The sequence below is a fragment of the Ornithodoros turicata genome, chromosome 2, assembly GCF_037126465.1.
Source record: "Ornithodoros turicata isolate Travis chromosome 2, ASM3712646v1, whole genome shotgun sequence".
Lineage (NCBI taxonomy): Eukaryota > Metazoa > Arthropoda > Arachnida > Ixodida > Argasidae > Ornithodoros > Ornithodoros turicata.
In genome coordinates this window covers 142,013,939-142,033,804 of record NC_088202.1, presented here as the reverse complement: position 1 = coordinate 142,033,804, position 19,866 = coordinate 142,013,939, and the positions used below count along the sequence as shown (strand labels likewise).

At 49.4% G+C, this 19,866-nt stretch overlaps 2 protein-coding genes across 2 annotated transcripts; both read right to left on the bottom strand.

Annotated features, from left to right (window-relative positions):
* Nucleotides 1-6,324: 6,324 nt before the first annotated feature.
* Nucleotides 6,325-7,542, bottom strand: LOC135385104 (uncharacterized). Its single transcript, XM_064614280.1, has one exon. The coding sequence runs from the start codon at nt 7,540-7,542 to the stop codon at nt 6,325-6,327; it is 1,218 nt and encodes a 405-aa protein (XP_064470350.1).
* Nucleotides 7,543-16,240: 8,698 nt separating this feature from the next.
* On the bottom strand, nt 16,241-18,206 carry LOC135385103 (uncharacterized). The gene is made up of 2 exons (XM_064614279.1): nt 17,377-18,206; nt 16,241-17,207 (listed from the first exon to the last, which is right to left on the bottom strand). The coding sequence occupies exons 1-2, from the start codon at nt 18,204-18,206 to the stop codon at nt 16,241-16,243; spliced, it is 1,797 nt and encodes a 598-aa protein (XP_064470349.1).
* Nucleotides 18,207-19,866: the final 1,660 nt, after the last annotated feature.

The following is a 19,866-nucleotide window of genomic DNA, read 5'->3' as shown; positions in this document are numbered from 1 at the left end:
GGAGGGTCGATGTCTTACTGTTTTTACCTTTTCATCTTTTCAGTTTTCTTTCTCCTTTCATTCATTTCATTTCCTTTGTGGGAGTAGCAGACTACTCCCACAAACCCCGAATGACTGCAACTTTTTTTTTCTCTCTCTATAATCAAACTTAAACTCAGAATGGCTGCACTGCACTACACTAAACAAGCGCAAGGATTTTCTTCTTTCTCTTCTTAAAAACCATGGAGGAAGGAAACAGAGGAGCGGCCCCTCCGAGAGTTTTCCATCGAGGCGAGCGTGGCCGCCTTCGCATTGCATTCTGGGATGCTCCTGGTTACCACGTGGCCGCTCATGTGACCCTCCAGACAGCACGGCGCCAACAAAGCAGACGACGCGAGCTGTAGTTGTGTCGCAGTTCAGATGGCTGTATTATGTTGAACGCGTGCTTGCACTTATATTTCTGCATGTTCTCTTTTATTAGAAGACCAGTCGCGGTGTGCAGAACACAAAAGGACCCAAGCAGCAGAATGTACTGAAAGTCGAGTGCAATAGGGGTTGGACGGTATGCGTCTTATCAAAGTTCTTTAGTTTCACGAGTCTGTTCAAGGCTTCCACCTACCCGTCCACCCCTATTGCACTCGACTTTCAGTACATTGTGCTGCTTGGGGAGTACGCGTGACCGGAAACATCACGTGTGGCAACGGTGACTTTCAACATATGCACGTTTCTTGATTAAGTGGTAAAGAATGCTGCAACAACAGATTATATGAAATGAATCTACGGCACAGTGTCAGGTCCCAAACGAACGATTCAAGATGACTCAAACACACACAGGCGACTAAAACAACCGATCGTGTACTTACGAACAAAACGTGTTCCCGCGACACAGCTGCCTTCCGTTCAGCGAGAGCCACAGCCGGGAGGGGGACACATTACGATACGTCGTTTCTAGATGGTGCTCACATTTTCACATTAAATGACTTTCGAAAAGCGAAATCACAGGGAGCGCAGCGCGAGAAACAAAGCCTTGCAAAACCGAAACTTTAGAGATGATCACGTGGTGGACAGGACGTAATGGCGATTTTGAATCGAGCGACCGCTAGAGGGTGGCTACGCTAGTCTGGAGGGAAGTTTTTCGTTTCGCACCAGATTTTCACCTGGGACTGCAGCTAGCTGTGCCGGTTAAAGGAGGCTTTAAAACAAAAACGTCCCGAAAACAACGAGATTTGGCCGAGGATGACCACACTTGGGGACGACACAAACATGTAAGCCTCAACGCCTAGAAATCAACGAATGCAAAGAAGAACTCAGGGAAAAGAGGTGCTGACGCCAAGAATCAAACCTGGGTCTTCTGATTTCCGGGAAGCTGCGAAAAGGTGCTCTCACTTGTTAGGACAATACACCGGCTCACAAAGCGGGTAAGACAACACGGGTTTTGCTCGACTTGAGATTCGAATGCAATGTACTCGGCGGATCTTGTCCCATCGCACTATTTTTCGTTTCCGAACCTAAACATGTTTGCAAGGGAAAAGATACTCATGGGACTCGGAGCCAACACCATCAGCCAAAGTATATTTCGGGGAGCACACGTCCGATTTCTCTCTTCAAGGGTTGGAGATGTTTCAGGAACGATGTGCCAAGTGCATTGAACTTCAAGGTCGAATTGTAATAAAGGTTTATGACTCTAGTCTAGGCCGCGTTCTTTCTCGTCAGCCGAGAACTTTTCAGCACACCCTGGTATACTAGGATCGCCGTTGTGCTATCGTCATCTTGTACCATTTTCATTACTATGTGCTGTCTACAGGGCTTTTTGAATTCCTATCTGTGACTGGTCTGTCATCTTTTAGTGGCAAGTTATTAAAGGAAAGGAAAGGAAATGGCATCCGTGGACTAATCTGAAACGTGCATTAATCTGAACAATGGAGAACTTTCCAGAACAGCGGACATGAACAATATTCTGATTACAAAATATGGTGCACGTAATTGAAAATAGCCATATGCCAGACCACACAGTATAAGGAGAATTGTTTGAGAACACCTGTTGAACATAATCTCCTAGCTCGAAGGACCGAAGCGTATCATGCAGCTGCGGCAACGCTTTTCAATTGATGAATTTCACATTACTGACACTCTCATTGAGCTGTGTACACGGTTCTGAATTCCCAGGTGCCCGGGCATCCGTTGATCATTTAATCTTCACTTCGCACCTGCCTTAATTTGAACATAAAATCACATTTTTGATGACAGCTGACATCGATAATATCCTGTCCGCAAAGCGCGTAATCGAATATAGTCACGTGTCCCACACCACGCAGTATAAAGGGACCGGACAGAGCGTGATCTTCAAACACGAAAGTTAGAGGAGAATCCTAGAACTATGGCAACAACCTTCAAGGTATGAATTTGACATTACGTATTGACGGCCTTGCTGAGCTTTCTACAAGGCTTTGTTAGTCCACAGCTATCAGAGCTGTCATGTCCAAACTCGGAGGGTTCAAGCAGGGCCGTCGAGGTGGTCGGGCAGCCGGGGATGGCGTCGTGGGGCATGGGCCACTTCAGCGGCATGCGGCACCCAAGGCCTGTCGTAATCATATAAAGAAGAAATGATTAGACTGTGTTATCGAGACGTGAGGAAGGTGCCCGGGCATGACTTATCCCCGGGTTCAGTAATTTCTCTCACCGACCCTGGGTTTGAGTGAATCCTGCAAGTGCGGCAGCAGTTTGCAAGTTATGAATTTCGCATTACTTACTGACGCATTCTTTTACATCTGTAGCTCGCCTGTCTTTAAAGTGCTTTAATCTGCTCTCTGAAAAAAGAACTTCACGGCATAACATCTTCAGGGTCGGTCATTGCACGGAATGATACTGTTATCACTTCAGACTCTAGAAATCGCGGAGCTAAGCGTTTCGCAACAGTTTAACACGAGTGCATAAGTTACACGAAAGGTGCATGCCTTTTCTTTTGAATGAATCGGGGGAGAACAACAGCAACAACAACTTTATTTCAATGACGATGATCGGAGAGTTTCATCGCGCCGGGCGCGATACTCTTGTAACAAGTAGAAAAACCCTTTAATTCACAGTTGAACGACCAGCCTGAGCTCAGGTTCGCGAGACCAAACACACGAGCCGTGCTTCTCGGCCAGTTCTCATCTTCTTCCTCCTCCGTATTCTCCGTTACATCACCCCCCTTGAAGAAGCTTCCTCGAAGACTATGGCCACGGCGGTTTGCGTAACGATGACCGTGGCCGGAGGTTGTAGCATCGAGGCACATCCGGGGAAGGTAGTGGCGGAGGCGAATGATAGCTGGTGGTCGTAGTGTCTGACCCTTTAATCTGTATAATCTGCATCCTCTTGGGACGCCGTTGGAGTCGTGTCATCAGCGTCTCCTGATGAGGGTGTAGTGTGTCCGGTATCATCTTGGGGGTGTTCTGGATCGTCAGCTCGTACGTTCCTGTCCATGTCAGTGTCTTCCGTCTCGTCTTCCGACGACGGAATGATGTAGCTTGGTTCGTCAGCTTGAAAGCTTATGTCCGAGGACGAGGTTTCGCTTTGGTCGGCGACTGCGCCGGTTCCTGTCACCCGTGTAGCCGGTCGAATGATGCTGGGTTCATACGGGTCTTCGGGTCCTGAGCATGAAGAGGGTCCACCGTGATCCTTATGCCGACGCTCGCGCTTGACACTACTTTCTGGCCATGTGGGACCGAGGTGTAAAGGTTTTCAGCGGTTGTGGTGAACTACGGTTCGCTTGCGCTTGTTTTGCTCGTCCTGAATACGGAATATTGCGTTTGGTAGCTTCTCGAAGATTTTGTACGGTCCCTGCCACGGCAGGTGAAATTTGCGGCACGCACCCAGTTTCACTGCTGGCGAATGAAGCAGTACCAGGTCCCTGAAGTTGTAGGGATTCTCTGACACACGTCGGTCGTAGTATGACTTTTGTCTTTGCTTCGCTTTAATATCATTAGCAAGAGCGTTTCGGTGTGCCTCGACGAGATTGTCAAAGGGCCCCCTGAAGTGTTTTGCTTGAGGGTCATCGCCATGGATGTGCTGGAAAGTGTCGACAAGTACGTCTTGGGTAGCCGTCATTTCCCTTCCGAAGAGGAGAAAATGTGGGGTGTACCATGTGGACTCATGAACGCTTGAACAGTACGCCATCAACATGAGCGGCAGCTGGGTGTCCCAGTCGGTCCCATCTTCACCCACGTAAAGGCTCAGCATGTTAATGAGCGTGCGGTTGAGCCTCTCTACCTCGTAAACCCCACAAGCCCAGTTTCGGACAAATGGGGATGCTTAGATAAGCATGCAGCCAGGAGAGCTGCGGAGACATACAGCCAGGTACAGCTGTGGAGTTAATGACCTAAGTGGTCGGGAAACCTGAGTTACACAGGTGTACTCGTCGTCGATATCGTGTCTAGGTGACCGAATACGTGCAAAGTTCACTGGTAAACAGTCAAAAAAGTTGGGCGTGATCACAGAAAATGTGGGGTGTACCCTGTGGACTCATGGAAGCTTGAACGGTACGCCATCAACCTGACCGGCAGCTGGGTGTCCCAGTCGGTCCCATCTTCACCCACTAAAGGCTCAGCATGTTAATGAGCGTGCGGTTGAGCCTCTCTACCAGGCCATCCGACTGCGGGTGGTAAGGGGAGGTTCTGGTTTTGTTGATGCCCAGGATGGAACACATTTCCTTAAAGACATTACTCTCGAAGGTACGGCCCTGGTCCGAATGTAAAGCGGAGGGCAGGCCGTACCGACTAAAGTAATTCGTTATGAGACAGTCTGCCACCTCGCGAGCTTCCTTCGTGTGCAGTGGAAACGCCTCGGGCCACCTGGTGAAGTAATCGCTGACGACGATGATATACTTGTGACCTAGCGGTGTCTCCGGAAGGGGCCCGAAAAGATCGTCAGCAAGCCGCTCAAATGGCTTGGTGACTGATTCAGAGGTCAGAGGGGCTCGCGGTGTGACGGGGTCGCGCTTCCTGGCCAAACACAGAAGACACTCCAAGCACCATTTCTGGACGCCGGCTTTCATTCCGATCCAGAACCACCTCTGACGTACTTTCTCCAACGCCTTTTTGACGCCAAAACGGCCGCCGTCTGGGCCATCGTGAGTCGCGTTTAAGCCTTGAGGGAGCATCGCAGTAGGCAGGACTGGGATGGGCGCTCGAGCTCCAGGTTGGCGCCAAATGAGGCAGCCGTCCTTCAGTAGGAGGTTCTTCCTGTGTCGAAGAAGACAGCGCGCCTGTACGTCACGTACGGAAGTCGTAGGAAGTTGCTGAGAGCATCCGCTGATGTCCTCTGCGAGTACCCGATCATTGCGCTGCTCTGTACAGAGTTGCTGGTGTGAGAATTCGTGCCCCGAAATTGCGTGGTTGGCCGTTGGTGTGGGGGGTGGCGCGTTGCAAATATGCGGTGTTGGGTGTCTTCACAACGCGTCCGCGTTGCTATGCTGCTGAACCGGCCGGTGTACCACTTTAAAATCGAACTCCGCCAGTATTTCGATCCACCGGGCAAGCTGACCCTCTGGTTCCTTGAAGCTCTGAAGCCATTGTAGTGCGCTGTGGTCAGTGCGACAAACAAACACGCACCCGAGAAGATAGTGGCGGAAGTACTTCGTGAAGTAGGCGAGAGCGAGCATTTCCTTGCGAGTCACGCTGTATTTACGTTCAGGCTTCGTAAGTGTCCGACTGCCGTATGAGATAACTCTCTCGTTACCATCCTGGACTTGAGAAAGTACTGCGCCAATACCGGCGTCACTGGCGTCGGTGTCCAGGATGAAAGGTAGGGAGAAATCAGGCTATGCCAGTATACAGGAGGAGACGCCAGGCGACGTTTGAGCTCTCTGAAAGCGGTGTCGCAAAGTTCGTTCCAATTGAAAGAGGTTCCCTTCATGAGCAGTTTGTTGAGTGGGGCGCTTATAGCAGCAAAGGCTGGGACGAACTTGCGGTAATAGGATGCCAAGCCTAAAAAGGAGCGGACGTCCGCGGTGCTCTGAGGGGTAGGCCATGTCATTACCTTTTCTATCTTGGAGGGGTCAGCGGATACTCCGTGGCGGGATACCTGGTGCCCGAGGTACAAGACCTGGTCGCAAAAGAACCGACACTTGGAAAGCTTAAGCTTCAAGTTGGCCTCACGGAGGCGCAGGAGAACGGCCCGTAAGTGTTGTAGGTGCTCGGATTCTGATGTGCTAAATATGATGATGTCGTCAAGGTAGCAGATACAGAATGGTAGGTCAACAAGAACGTGTTGCATGAGTCTTTGAAAGGTGGCTGGGGCGTTGCAGAGCCCAAACGGAAGGACGTTGAATTCGTACAGGCCGTAATCTGTAGTGAACGCGGTACGGTCTCACGATGCGGGGTCCATTTCCACTTGCCAGTAGCCTGACGCAAGGTCCATTGTGCTGAAATGCGTTGCACCGGAGAGGAGCTCGAGCGTATCGTCTATGCGTGGCAGAGGAAATGCGTCCTTGCAGGTCACCGCGTTGAGACGTCTGCAGGCGACGCAAAATCTTTGGGTGCCGTCTTTCTTTTGGACCAGTACAATAGGTGCTGCCCAAGGGCTACTGGAGGGTCGAATAACGCCCATGTCGAGCATCTCGTTTACTTTCTGCTCGACGAGTTGCCGACAGTGCGATGGTACGCGACGAGGAGTCTGTTTTATGGGCGGTGTGGTGCCGGTTTCTATCTGGTGCGTGACCAGAGTGGTCCGTCCGATATCAGAGTCCCCTTGGGAAATGACGTCCTCGAAGCTGTACAAAAGGGCGAGTAGGGGTGAGCCGAGGGTGTCATACACCGTGGTCGTGGTCTTGACGAGCGCGGCTAGACGGGTACGGTTCCACGGTTTACGAGGCTGCGAGTCTGCAAGGTTGCGAGGCTGTGAGATGTGGTGAGCCGCTGCATACACAACAGGGGTACTTTCGGCACCCGCAAATACATGAGAATTTGCAGCGACGTGAGAAGGAATATCTAGACGCCCAAGGGTCATGCCCTTGTAGAGTATCTTCGGTTCAAACACGTTGGCTACGCAGACTGGAATTGGTGCGGTGCAGTTGACGACTGCAGTGGCAGCAATAACACCCTTGGTTTGGAAGAGGTCGGATGGCGGCTCAAAGAGGGCTTGAGCATAATTCCGATGAGAGAATATCTCGCTGGGAGAGCGTACATGGTCTGTGAGGAACATCTCTGTGCGTGGAGGTACAGTGACCGTCGCAGCCAGGGCAACAGAAAGTTGACCCCAGCTAATATCTGATGGAGATTTGCACGGGCCAGAACACGTTTCCAAAGTACCTTTATTAAAATCCAAGCGAAATCGGTGTAGGGTCAAGAAGTCAATGCCGAGGATACAATCGTGAGCGATGCCAGCCACGACGAGCGCCGAATGTTCTGCTGAGATGCCGGCCACAGTGATCTCTACTGTGCACGCACCGCGTACATCGAGGGCAGCGCCGTTAAGGGCGCGCACATGAGGGGCACCGGACGACAAGGCCGGGCGTCGATCTGCAGGGAGAGTGGCCCACCAAGAGTGGCCCAGAATAGTGACGGCAGAGCCAGTGTCAACAAGCATCGTTACCGGCGTGCATTGGACGAGGGCTTGCAAAACAGGGAGGGCATGTTCATGCTGCTGTGGGCACAGCGATGGTGTTGAAAGCGAAAAGGCGGTGGCCCGTGTTGTGTCTTCGTGCGGTGTTATCCGAGGGCCGGTGCGGATAACACGCTCTAGTTTCCCCGCTGCGTTGGGGCCCGGTGGGCGTTGCGCCGGTTCGGGCAGTCACGAGCAAAGTGGCTCGGCGATCCACAGTTAAAGCACCTCGAGAGGAGGTCGTAGACCTTTTTGGCCAGTGCATCCAGCTGACTGGCTATGTCATCTACACGTTCGTCAACTGTGGTCGTAGGGCGTGACGCCAGCGTGCTGCGTGGCGGCCGTGTGACACCGAAGCGGTTGAGGCGGTGCAGAGGGAAGAAACTCGAACAGCGAGCGCCAGAGCATCTTCAAGCGTCTGAGGCTTCGACAGGAGTACTTTTTCTCGTAGTGAGGACGGGAGTCCGATGACTGGTCTTGTGTCATCGCGTCGCCAGTTTCCATGGGCACATCAGGATATGCTTTAGCGAAGAGATCCAAGAGATCATAGACGTACACATCGTAAGGCTCACCAGGAAGATATGTTCTGGTACGGAAGGTAAATTATGCCAAATCCCGAGAAGCCGGTGACGTGCATTTGGCAGCGAGTAAAGTCTTCAGGGCAGTGTAGTCCCGTGCATCGTCGGTCGGGAGATGAGTGACGGCACGGAACGCCCTGCCACGAAGACAAGTTGGTAGATACGCTGTACGTTTGGCGTCAGTCCAACCATTTGCTGTGGCGCATGTGTCGAATTGCCTAACCCAGTCCGTGAAATCGCTGGTACCATCATACGGTGCTGGAAGGACGATCCCGGGAGCAAGGGAGAGGCTCTGGGCGGCCGGCGTAGACATCTAATCCCACCGCTGCCACCAAATTGTAACAAGTAGAAAAACCCTTTAATTCACAGTTGAACGACCAGCCTGAGCTCAGGTTCGCGAGACGAAGACCAAACACACGAGCCGTGCTTCTCGGCCAGTCCTCATCTTCTTCCGTTACACTCTGTCACACTACTGGCGGCAGTTCGTGGTGGCAACTGGAATAATGGCCACCTCACAGTGAAGACCGAATTCTTACGTTGTTTTAGGAAGAGCTTCGACGGATTGGATTTGGTCTTGGACCAAGCAATTTTGTCATATTGAGAGGGTGAGAGTCACAAGACGAGACGGACAAATGTTCGACTATGCGATGAAATTTCGTTGCTGAAGTGTATAGAAGGAAGGGTGCGCAGAAGCACATAAAAATATCCTCTCAATGACAAAGCTAGGCAAGTGACGCGTGTTTTGCGCGAAGGCCTAATTTCCCCTGCCATTCCTTTGCTCAGGTGACATCGGCGATTCTGCAATTCCTCCTCATCACTGTTGTGGTCCTTGTGGGAAGTAACCTCACTGACGATGAAAAAAAAGCTTTTGCAGCTCTTTCTTCTCTGCAGGACAAATATGTCCGCCCTGCTGTATAGCTCAACGCGCGTTACATAGTGTCCGTACAGCTGCTCATTTGGGGTTTGGATATTAAAAGTTGAGAATGGAAAAAGGCGTGAAAACTGTACGATTGTACCGCACAGTGAGCAATAGCTTAAGCCGCACCCCGCTATAAGGTCAAAATATTTAGTGAGTAATTGTCTTTTCGTGGTACAATTATTTAAAAGCACGCGTTTGTACAAACGTACATTTCTATACATTCAGGAGCTTGATGGATATGTACAAAGAGACGCTATCAAGCAAAAAGGTTCACTCGAAAGCATTTACACGAAAATTTTCGCTACACAGATATAATAAAAACACACAATGGAACGTAGACACAATCACTTACAATTATACGGAACTGCATTTGAGAGATACGTTATGCTTAATGTCCAGACATCAATTCGTTATTAACGTGGCAAGCACATGGTTAACATGATGGAAGATGATTATTCTGTAGGACGGTAATTGGGAGGTGCTTGGTTCCAATCCCGCTTTTACTGATTCTCAAGAATGTTGAAAGAAAATATCAGGGTTAACTGTATGGGCGATCTCCGACGGAAATTTTTGCGTCATTGTTCCATTAATGATTTGACTTTTGCACTGCGGAACAACGCAGTACACCATGTTAACGATGTTTAGCATATGATGTATCTGTCATTTACCCGAGAAAGCACTACTGACGCAACTGCAAATACTTGTAAAAGCCGCAAACTCAGACGCGCACGGACGGAGCCGGCCGCAAGTTCACAGAAAAGTATGGCGCGCTATCAGCGCCACATCGCGAAGTGGCACTGAGGAGAAACATAAAGAGGGCGGCGCAGGGGTGAGAGTGTACGTTATGGTCGCGTAGCCAATACAGTTGGTCGTGAAAGGGACTAGAGAGAACGTGATATCCAATCTCGGACGTTTGAAGTGGAAATTGCAACTGCAACAGTAATCAAGGTTACAACAGTTATCTGCGGCAACAATTATCAAGGTATGAATTTGATATTATTTATTGACGTCTCTGCTGAGCAGTTTACGGTACAATTCTTACCTACCGTACAATTCTTTCTGAATTCACAGTTATCATGGCAATTTAATTAAAACTTCGCCCTTCATGTATCTATTTAGACATAGTATAGCCTCAACTCGACGCTATTGGAAGAGTGAATAAAAAAACTGGCTCGAAGTCATCTCGCGCACAATGCCAACCATAGTGTTCCACTCGATAAAGCGATGTTTAAAAAAAAGAACTTAAAACAGTATGCTCGACATGCGCACTCTTTAATGGTACCCTGCGTAAAGCGCCTTAATCTACACTATTAAAACAAACCTTCACGGTATAACACGCTGCAGGCAGATCATTGCACAATACTGTTACAATGTTACTGTTCCCAATGATACGTTATCCCTTCGGACCTCAAACTAACACAAGTACATAAATGCCACAAGTGCAAAAAGGCACAAGCCACCCGTTTTGAACATGTTGAGGAACGTCTAAGGAGCTAACGAAGTGTGTGTGTGTGTGGGGGGGGGGGGGGGTTACTCGCCGAGAAAGCGATAAAACACATGCACGGCGCTCTTCGCGCGATACGTGAAGGGCACAGCATACGTCACGCGTAATGTGTCGCATGCCCGTCTTCTGAATTGCCGCCACTGGTTTGCTCTTTTGATGTACAAGCAATTTTATGCAACCATGTGTTCCGGTATGACGGTCGACTATAGGATCGTGTTCTGTTTCCTAAGTGTACGAAAGAAATGGTATGCAGGGGCACATAAAAGTAACACAATGACGCAACTCTCAGTTGTCTCGCGACGTAAACCCCCAATTATATATAATGACGCAACTAAAGCATATGACCCGTGTTTTGCGCGTTGGCCTAATTCTACCTACCATTCCTTTGCTCAGATGACATCTGCGATCAGGCATTCCCTTCTCATCGCTGTTCTCATGCTTGTGGGATGTGCACATGTGCTATGTTCGACGACTAACAGACCAAAGAGAAAGTAAGACACAACTATGTTTTATGTCACGTTGATACCACGTAAGTAAACGAGGGGAACGACGGGCAACCCTTCACGGCGCAACCCATAAAAACCGTGGAGGCGTCGAAAGTGTCGACATGCAGCGGCGTGGGCGTCGCCTTGCATTCACTAAAGCAGCGCCATCAAAGGCTGCTGAGACCAGCATAGAAATCATAAGTAGAAAGGCTAGAAGCAAAGCTGGGAGAGAGAGTGATGGGGGAGAGCAAATGAGTTGTACCGAGGCAAGACCCTCTCCCACTGTCCAAGTCCAAGAGGCGCCATGATCGATATTGTGGATTGGGCCGGATTCCGCCACAGCCTTTCCACGTGTGAAGACCAGGCACGTTCGGCGCAATGGTATCCAATCCAATGCAAGTCGCTTCCGCTTCCGCTCTGCTCCGCGTGCCATGCCGTATGCGAAGTGTGTTTGTTTTGTCTGCCATCGCCTGTGCGCTTGGATTCTCTAGGGAATGAGTATGGTACGGTTTAAACCTTGTGCTGCAACATGAAACAACAGCGCAGGGAATTCGTAGGTGCCAGCTTTCGTAACACGCTAGGCCTACCGTATCGATCATGGCGGCTCACATGTTGAGATGCCCCCCTTCGCTGGCTTGGTTTCTAGTTATTATGGGAGTTCTATGGAGACCAGTGGTCTGGACATAATGGACAAGGAAGCGTGAAGGAATACGGCTTAGTGAAACGGCGGTGTTCTCCGCCCGCGTTGTTTTGGCTACGCCATATCAACCAACGTCATGGTCACGTCACGGTGACGTTGGCAATAACGAGACTGGAGGGGGGCATCGTGTTTATTATTACAGGATTCCAAATTAACGGTTATCCCCTACAAACATTCTCCACTCCCCTACCTGTGCAACGCTGGACACGTATTTTTTTTTTTTTTCGCTAATGCAAGCAGTGTTCCAGATCATGATGTGTCATGTGCTTCAGTAATGTTGCCGTGCTGGCCTTGTGTCCGGGGAGGGTTTGGTCGGTGGCCTATTATGGCCCGCCATACGTCGGTATGACACTCTTTCATGAAGACGACCGAGAGACACGGACGCACAAGACGACACACGTAGGTTCTACGTGTGTCGTCTTGTGCGTCCGTGTCTCTCGGTCTTCTTCGTGGATCTGTACCAGCTAGCCTGCACCCTTTCCCTTGATTCATTATTAGTGTTTCCCTTGTGACACTCTTTAACTTCGATCCTGTACAAAATGTGCCTTGATAGGTGTATTTTTAAGCGTTTTTTAATCTGTTCTAGATGCTGGTGGTAGCAGACAGAATCGCGTAGATGCAGACAGGCTATTGGATAAACTCCGTGATAGGCAATTCTGAGCGATGGGCGAAAACACGTAAACAAAACACAACACGATGGTTAAAAAGATGGCAAATTTGAGCCATCATGTTGTGTTTTGTTTATCTGTCTTTGTCTATCCTTGGCTACGGGACGCTGGTATCCACCGGCTAGGTACGCTACATGGTATGTATGGCAGATATCACAAAGCGCGAGACTGACGAGGGTTTTAGTAAACTGTGGAAGGAGATGGTGCGGTCACTCACTGTCGCAACGTTCCCGCGTGGCGAATTCCGAAGCCTGAGCCGAGAAGACTTTCAATGTTACGCTTTTGCGGAGTTCTGTTATTCCAATCCATGTCATTGCATCCGCGGAAGCTTTTGGTGTATTAGTATACAAGTCCAGTTTATTATTTAGCACTGTGCCTCCGAGGTGTATAAGCACTTGTCCCTGCCTAACACGATCAATCTTAGCTGTACGTAGGCGATTCTTATGCTGTGCAACAATTGTTGGTTCCAGGTACTACCTCAACGGCACACTGATTACTCTGCCGCTCATGCGAAATATGAGCAAAAACTGCAAAGGCTTAGAACAAGGGAGCTCCGGACCTCTCCAATCCTTGTAAGAAAGTATTTAATGTTCCAGTCTCCCCTCAAATCCGCGTGCGCGGTGGAGGAGATGGGGGTTAGAGTTGAGCTTGCTCTTCTTTTCAGGGCGAAATCACCACGCGGTCCGGCTTAGCCTGCGTCTTGGAATACGGTCTAACAGTCGCGAAGCAGTATTGGTAGCAGCTCAGTACATGAAAAAGCTGTTCTTAAATCTTGAGTGAACATCTCAAACTGTTCGTCATAAAGCACGGAATCACAAAGGACGCAGGACACATCGATTTCCGGGAATAACTTGCGTGGTAAATCGTGTTATAATTTATCGTCGAACACAAACTAGGGATGCAAAATATTCGTACATGTCATTGGTGGACGTTACGCGCGTCTACGAATTTTCGAGAGAACACGCAATACTACATACTTTCGGATTCTCCAGGGATACGCGACGTCAATGGGACGTCTCTTTCCTAGCTACAGCTCGTGTCTTCATTCTCCGCCCCACATTGGAAGACCACCAGCAGTTGTGGTGAGAAGACGAAAACGACCTTAGTAGTATCGTGAGGGGGAGAAGAAAAATCAGGGTGAATGGGAACGTAACAAGTGTTTCTTACAAACTAGATCAACACCCGCGACGGCCACCTGGGAGCCGTCAATCACCAAGCGATGTCCCCGCGCGCTCTCACAACCACGGCGGGCCATCGCATTTCCATATAGAAAGGCGTTGTTCGGGTGTTATTTGATGGAATACACGACAACAGCAGACGCTAGATGTCGTATGTATTCCGCTAATCCCTCTCTCAAAAGCGTGGAAACGTATTTATCCAAGAACCAACCGACGCGAGCGAATGTTACCTGTCGTCGCTATCCAGAGATTTCCTCGAGGACTGCAGTGATGCAGTAATAGAGGACAATGGTCCTTATTCTATGGATCCGTTGCAATGACACTGCATACTGGAGATACGGATACGAAACTGGTCGCGACGATCACGCCGTTATCAGTTACAAGCAGCTTCTCGATTCAGTGCTTGACAGACGCCCACTTCACAAGCAACAGCACAACAGCTGCCTCTGCACGTTTTGTAGCCAGAGGAGCTGGGACATGTATTGCCGAGCAGCAGGCCCCGTGCACTACCACATTGTTCTAGTGCATTATGGAGCATCCTCTTTTCCCCAAACCTATGCTATCTATGCAACTTCCTGCTCCAACGGGCAAAAGGTACAGCTACGTGGCTTTTCAATTTCCTTGAGGGGAATTGGTTATCACTTTCATACGGTAGCCAGATAGCCAGGAATCACGAAGCCGTTGCTGATGTAATCGTACAGTTATATACGAGTATCGCATTAAGTCGTGTCGAAGAGTAAAAGAAACTGTAAATTCTGTATCAAATCTTGCGTCTATCTCTTCCTTTTGTGCTGAATTTCGCATGAAATGCATGTTTCTCCACAACTAGCACCCCATATTATATCGCCTGAATTCAGAAAAGCATCTTATCTGAGCAAGTCCCACCCTGCTTATTATATTGCGTGAAACATCTTGCTGGGCATGTTGGACTACGATATTGAAAAGGATAAGGGTGGTAACAGTACAATCCTGACAAGCACTAAGAAGGGACACACACATATCAAACACATTTTGGTGCCATACTTTGTATATATGTTGCTTCATGTTTACATCCTGTGTACAGTTTAGCTTTGTTGTTTTTCATGGCACAAGGTGTATTTTAGTGCTTTTACCCTTTTTGATTGACACAGCAGATTTAAGGATTGTTTTTCCACAGGTGTCTAAGGTTACACAGCGCTTGGTAACCACAATTTTTTCATATGTTTCATACCAATAAATTCTTCACCCTGAAGCAACGGAAGTCTTTCCATCAACGAGGTATCGGTCACGGAAGTATCATGTCATGTACGAAAATGTGACTGACATTTTAGAGTAAATGAATTTCAAGATTACCACAGGTTACCTACGGTTACCTTCGGTACTTAAAGTTTTTTTTTTCATGTCATTGAAAGTAAGTACCTGAAGGTCAAGTATAGACCGGAAGTGACATCTGGAAGTCAGGTTAGACCTGAAGTAGATACCGGATATCAAGTATAGACGATAGGCGGACAACCGGAAGTGGGGTTCAGACCGGAAGAAGCGGACACCCGGAAGTCAAGCATGGACTGGACAATGCTCTCAATGCTGACGCATTTATCTCACACTTGGCATTAAATCGCCACTGAATTTTTAATGCTACTTACTCATGACTACGTAGAACGTCCAACTAGGCCTGTTTGGTACGACATAGCGACACGGTTGGTTACTCATGACTGTTTTCATCTAATAACATTGTGTTCTTGAGTTCAGGTTCGCGCTTGAAGAGTTGATAAAAGAATTTCTCTGATTCTCACTCATCATCTAACATGATCCCTCATCTGTATTGCAGTTTAAACATTTTTGGGCAGAAGTTAGCACTCGGGTCAACATACATTGCAACCCAACCTATGATTAAAAATGCTGGGAAGTACACAGAGAGCTGCATTAATCCACTGACGGGCCCTATACCACAGATGGTTGCATTTGTGAAATGGAATACGAATGGAAACTTCATATATCCAGGCAAGTGGGGCTTCAATCTTTATTTATTTGTAACTTATTTCAATTCCCGGAGAGGCATTCCGCGACGAAAATTGAGAGCAGAATAGATGCAACACGAGCATAAAAATGGAGCTTGGCCTTACTATAACTGTGCAAACGTCGTATAGCCCGGCTCATTTAGGTTCAAATTTCTGGAGTTCGAGGTAACTTGTTACTGTAACTAAGTTCCTTTTTTTTGGTAACTTGTAACTTAACTCATTACTTTTGCGCCGAGCTAACTTTCAGAGGAACTCGTTTCTTTTTCAGGTAACTTTGCCAAAGTAACTTAAGCTAAGTTCCAAATTACTCTTAATTTGCTTTTCATTCACGTCCACTTATTTTCTTGCTTTCTCTCCAGTTCTTTCATGGCGTTTTATGCCATAAAGCGTCATATATTCAACCAATGACAGTATTCTATTCAGGAAATAAGAACCGCTGCAATGAAGGTGACCCATTGTGCGCCCACATGCAGTAAGGGGGGGGATATGTTTATTAAAGGTAGAGAGAGGAGGAAAGGTCAGACAGGCCAAGGCCGACTTGCTATTCCCAAAAGAGAAAAAAGAAAAACAGAGAAAGAAAGAGAAAAGAGAAGCAGAAAAGGAAAAGAGAAAGTGGCAGCGGATGATGGGGTGGCTGATGGGGTGGCTCAAGGCTCAAAGACTGCTGAGCAGCCCAGTGTCCTTCAGGTAACACAGGAGGGCTCGGGTGACTGCCCACTGTCTGGAGTGCCGAACAGGTCCCAGCAGCGTCGCCAGGGAAAGTTCCCTGTGGCCTAGGGAAGTGAGATTTGAGGCGAGGGCGGCTCGGGGGCCGGCGTACCGCTTGCAGTGCAGCAATAGATGGCGTGTGTCGGCGACTGCAGCACAGCAGGGACACATCGGGGACGTCCGTCTATCCATCCTAGAGAGGAGCAGCGGGGTCAGGGCAACATCGAGGCGTAGGCGATGGAGGATCGACTCCTCCTGTCGCGACAGCCGCTGGGAGAGGGTGAGTTCTATCCTCGGGTCGATGGAGTGGGGGAACGTGTTTGCCGCTACAGCGTTTGAGCTAAACGCGAGGGTGCTGCGAGACGTCTGGCAGCGGATCTGTATCAAGCAGGCCGATGGAGTGAGAGGAATGGTGGTGGTCATTGTGGTAGCAGCTGCCCCGTGCGCGTCTCTCGCGTCAGCGTCAGCGCGGGTATTTCCCGGCAGGCCGATGTGGCTGGGGACCCATTGAAGCCACACGCTGTGGCCGGAGGCGGTGAGACGGCTGTATGTCGTGAGGGCTAGGGAGCAGATGTCTGTGACGATCTTGGAGCAAGGAGAAGATAATATTTGCAGCACCGCCTTGCTGTCTGTAAGCACAGTCCAGTTGTTTGGGGGCCTTGTTGATATAAGTCTCAGGGCTTCATTGATGGCGGCGAGCTCTGCTTCGGTGGAGGATGTCTCGTGAGGAAGCCTGAGCGCTAGTTCGTAATTTTCTGAAGGCACAACAACGGCTAAAGTTGAGGTGCCCGCGGAGACCGACGCGTCCGTGTAGATCGCTATTCTTCGGGAGTGCACGTTATTAAGGTGTTCCAGCACGAGTTGGAGCAAAGCGACTGGAGGGTGGTCGCCTTTTTTGAAGGTGCCAGGGATGCTGGAGTACACGGGAGGAGTAGCGAGGGTCCACATGGGAGGGGGAAGACGGCATGTTGGAGGGCGAGGGAATAGACGTCCTCAGTCGCAGAACGCAGGACCCGAAAGCGGACGATGGGCACTCCATGGCGATATCTGTCAAGTAGTGGTGCGGGTGGCGTGTCAGGTACCTTGTGTAGATGCGGAGGGTCTCCTTGTCACGCAAGGTGGGCATCGGTGACTCCCTCGCCTCTGCGAGAACGGAGACGGTCTCTGTCGTCTTAGGGACGCCCAGGCAGACGCGAAGGCTGCGGGCCTGGAGGTTGAGGAGCTCCCGTTCACTAGCTCTGCTTAGTCCATGTAAAATGGGGAGGCTGTAGCGCAGCGTTCCAAGTACAAGGGAGCAGTGGACAGACTTAAGGTCAGCACAAGTAGGGCCCCACGACATTCCAGAGACGCGACGAAGAACGCTGACGATGTTGTTTACCTTAGAAGAGAGATATTTGAGCTGCTTCAGGCCCCTGTCGATAATGATGCCCAGGTACCTGTAGCTCAATGCAAAATGCACTGGCGATCCTGCGACGTGGAGTGGGAAGCGAAGGAAGGAGCGGCGGGTAAATGCCATGGCGACAGTTTTGGTTGGGGAGACAGACAGCCCACGATCACAAAGGTATGCTACGACCGTGTCGAGGGCCCCTTGGAGACGGCGTTGGATGACATCGCGGCGCAGGCTGGACGTCCAGAGGCACATGTCGTCCGCGTAGACTGTGATATTGGTGTGATCGCGTAGGAGGGCTGGTAGGGAAGCCATAATGATGTTGAAAAGAAGAGGGCTAAGCACATTGCCTTGTGGGACCCCGCGGCAGACGGAGAAGGATCGGGTGTCACCATCAGAGGTGCGAACAAAGAGGGACCGTGACGAGAGGAAGTCCTGGATACAGAGGAGCATGCTACCGTCCACGCCAGCCTGCTGCAGCGTCGCCACGACAGCACTGTGCAGTACGCTGTCGTAAGCCTTCATGACATCCAGGAATACCGCTGCGGTAAGCTAGCCGTCGGATTGAGCTTGTTGCGTACGAGAAACGAGGTCGACGACGTTATCTATGCCAGATCTTCCATGCCTGAACCCAGCCAGTGTTTCCGGGAAGTACCCCGTGCTTTCTAGGTACCAGGTCAGGCGTGAGTAGGCCATTCGCTCAAGGGTTTTCCCAACGCAACTTGTGAGGGCAATCGGTCTGAACGAGTCTATGTTCTGCGGTGACTTTCCGGGTTTGAGAATGGGGATCACCATTGCCTGCTTCCACTCCATTGGAAGGGAGCCTGAGAGCCAGGATGCGTTGAAGATTGCGAGTAGTGACCGGCGTCCACACGCCGTAAGAAACCACATGCAGTAATATGCAAAGCGTTCGATTTGTTGGATATAAACGAAAACGATCTAGCGTGTTGCACTCCTCCGCAGGCAACTCAAGGTCGAACTAAACTGCTCATGTGCGCTGCACCTGTTTAGTGCTATTTTGTGTCCAAAGTAACTTGGAAGTAACTCATTCTTTTTTTAAGTAACTCCGTAACTGCGAGTTACATTTCAGGCTGAAGAACTTCGTTATTAATTTAGTTATGCTTTTCACACAGTAACTTAACTCGTAACGAGTTCTTTTTGACGGGTAACTTCTCGATCTATGCAAATTTCTCCTCAAATGTTCGCATAAATGTCAGGTAAATGGGGCACGCAAAATCATGGGTTTACAGATGAGTGGAACAGGATCAAACTACAAAATAAGATATAGGAAGGGAGTTGCCTCAGGACAGATGCCGCCGATATTTCGAACAGAAACTGTTCTTCTTCTGGGCACCGTCCTCATCATTGGCGTGGTATTTAAAGGGTTAGGTGTGACGTGTTTAAAGGTTCATGCGAATTGTGGGTCAACAGCCCGGAGGGAAGAAAGGGTCCGTACGGGCTTCTACGGCCGGAGTGAATGGCTGCTTTGTTAGAGTGTGGAGGGGATTTACAAAATAAGATAGTACGTATAGTGTTGAAAAGTTATTTTTTTTCTTTAAAGGGACTCTTGCATCCATTACACGTGTATGGGACCTATATGGTAATGTTCGGCACCGCATCATAGTCTGCTTGGCCAAGGTTTCTTCTGGAAACAGGCTACATATTAAATAAATGAATTGTTAAGGCCTGCTCACCCCCTCTGCAGCTAAAGTAGCCCCACCGGTAGTAACATCATTGTGACATAAGCCAGGCGCACGAATGGGAGCGCAGCGCGGGAGATTGCCTCCGAGCTCATCTGCTTCACGTTCGTACCGCAACAAACTCTGACCTCAGCGGACTCCGACAGTGAGACTGTCGAAAAAAGTCAATATGCAGATCACCTTTTTAATGTTGACTTAATTAGCTTAGAGAACAGTCTCCAGCATCTCAGTCGCAATAATTTCAGTTTTATACTATGTTGTTCGAGGTGAGCAGGAGCAAGGTGCGCTCATACTCGATGACCGCACTGGGAAGCCTACGTCGCAAGCATGCCACAGAGAAAAAAAAATTACAATTTAACAAAAACTTATTTTCTAATTTTTGTCCTCGCACATAAAAGAGGTACTCTTCTACCGTTGTATATAAGGCACGTCTTTCTAGTTTGTTATTGCAGTTGAAAATTTTCTCACTGAAATATGCACTTTTC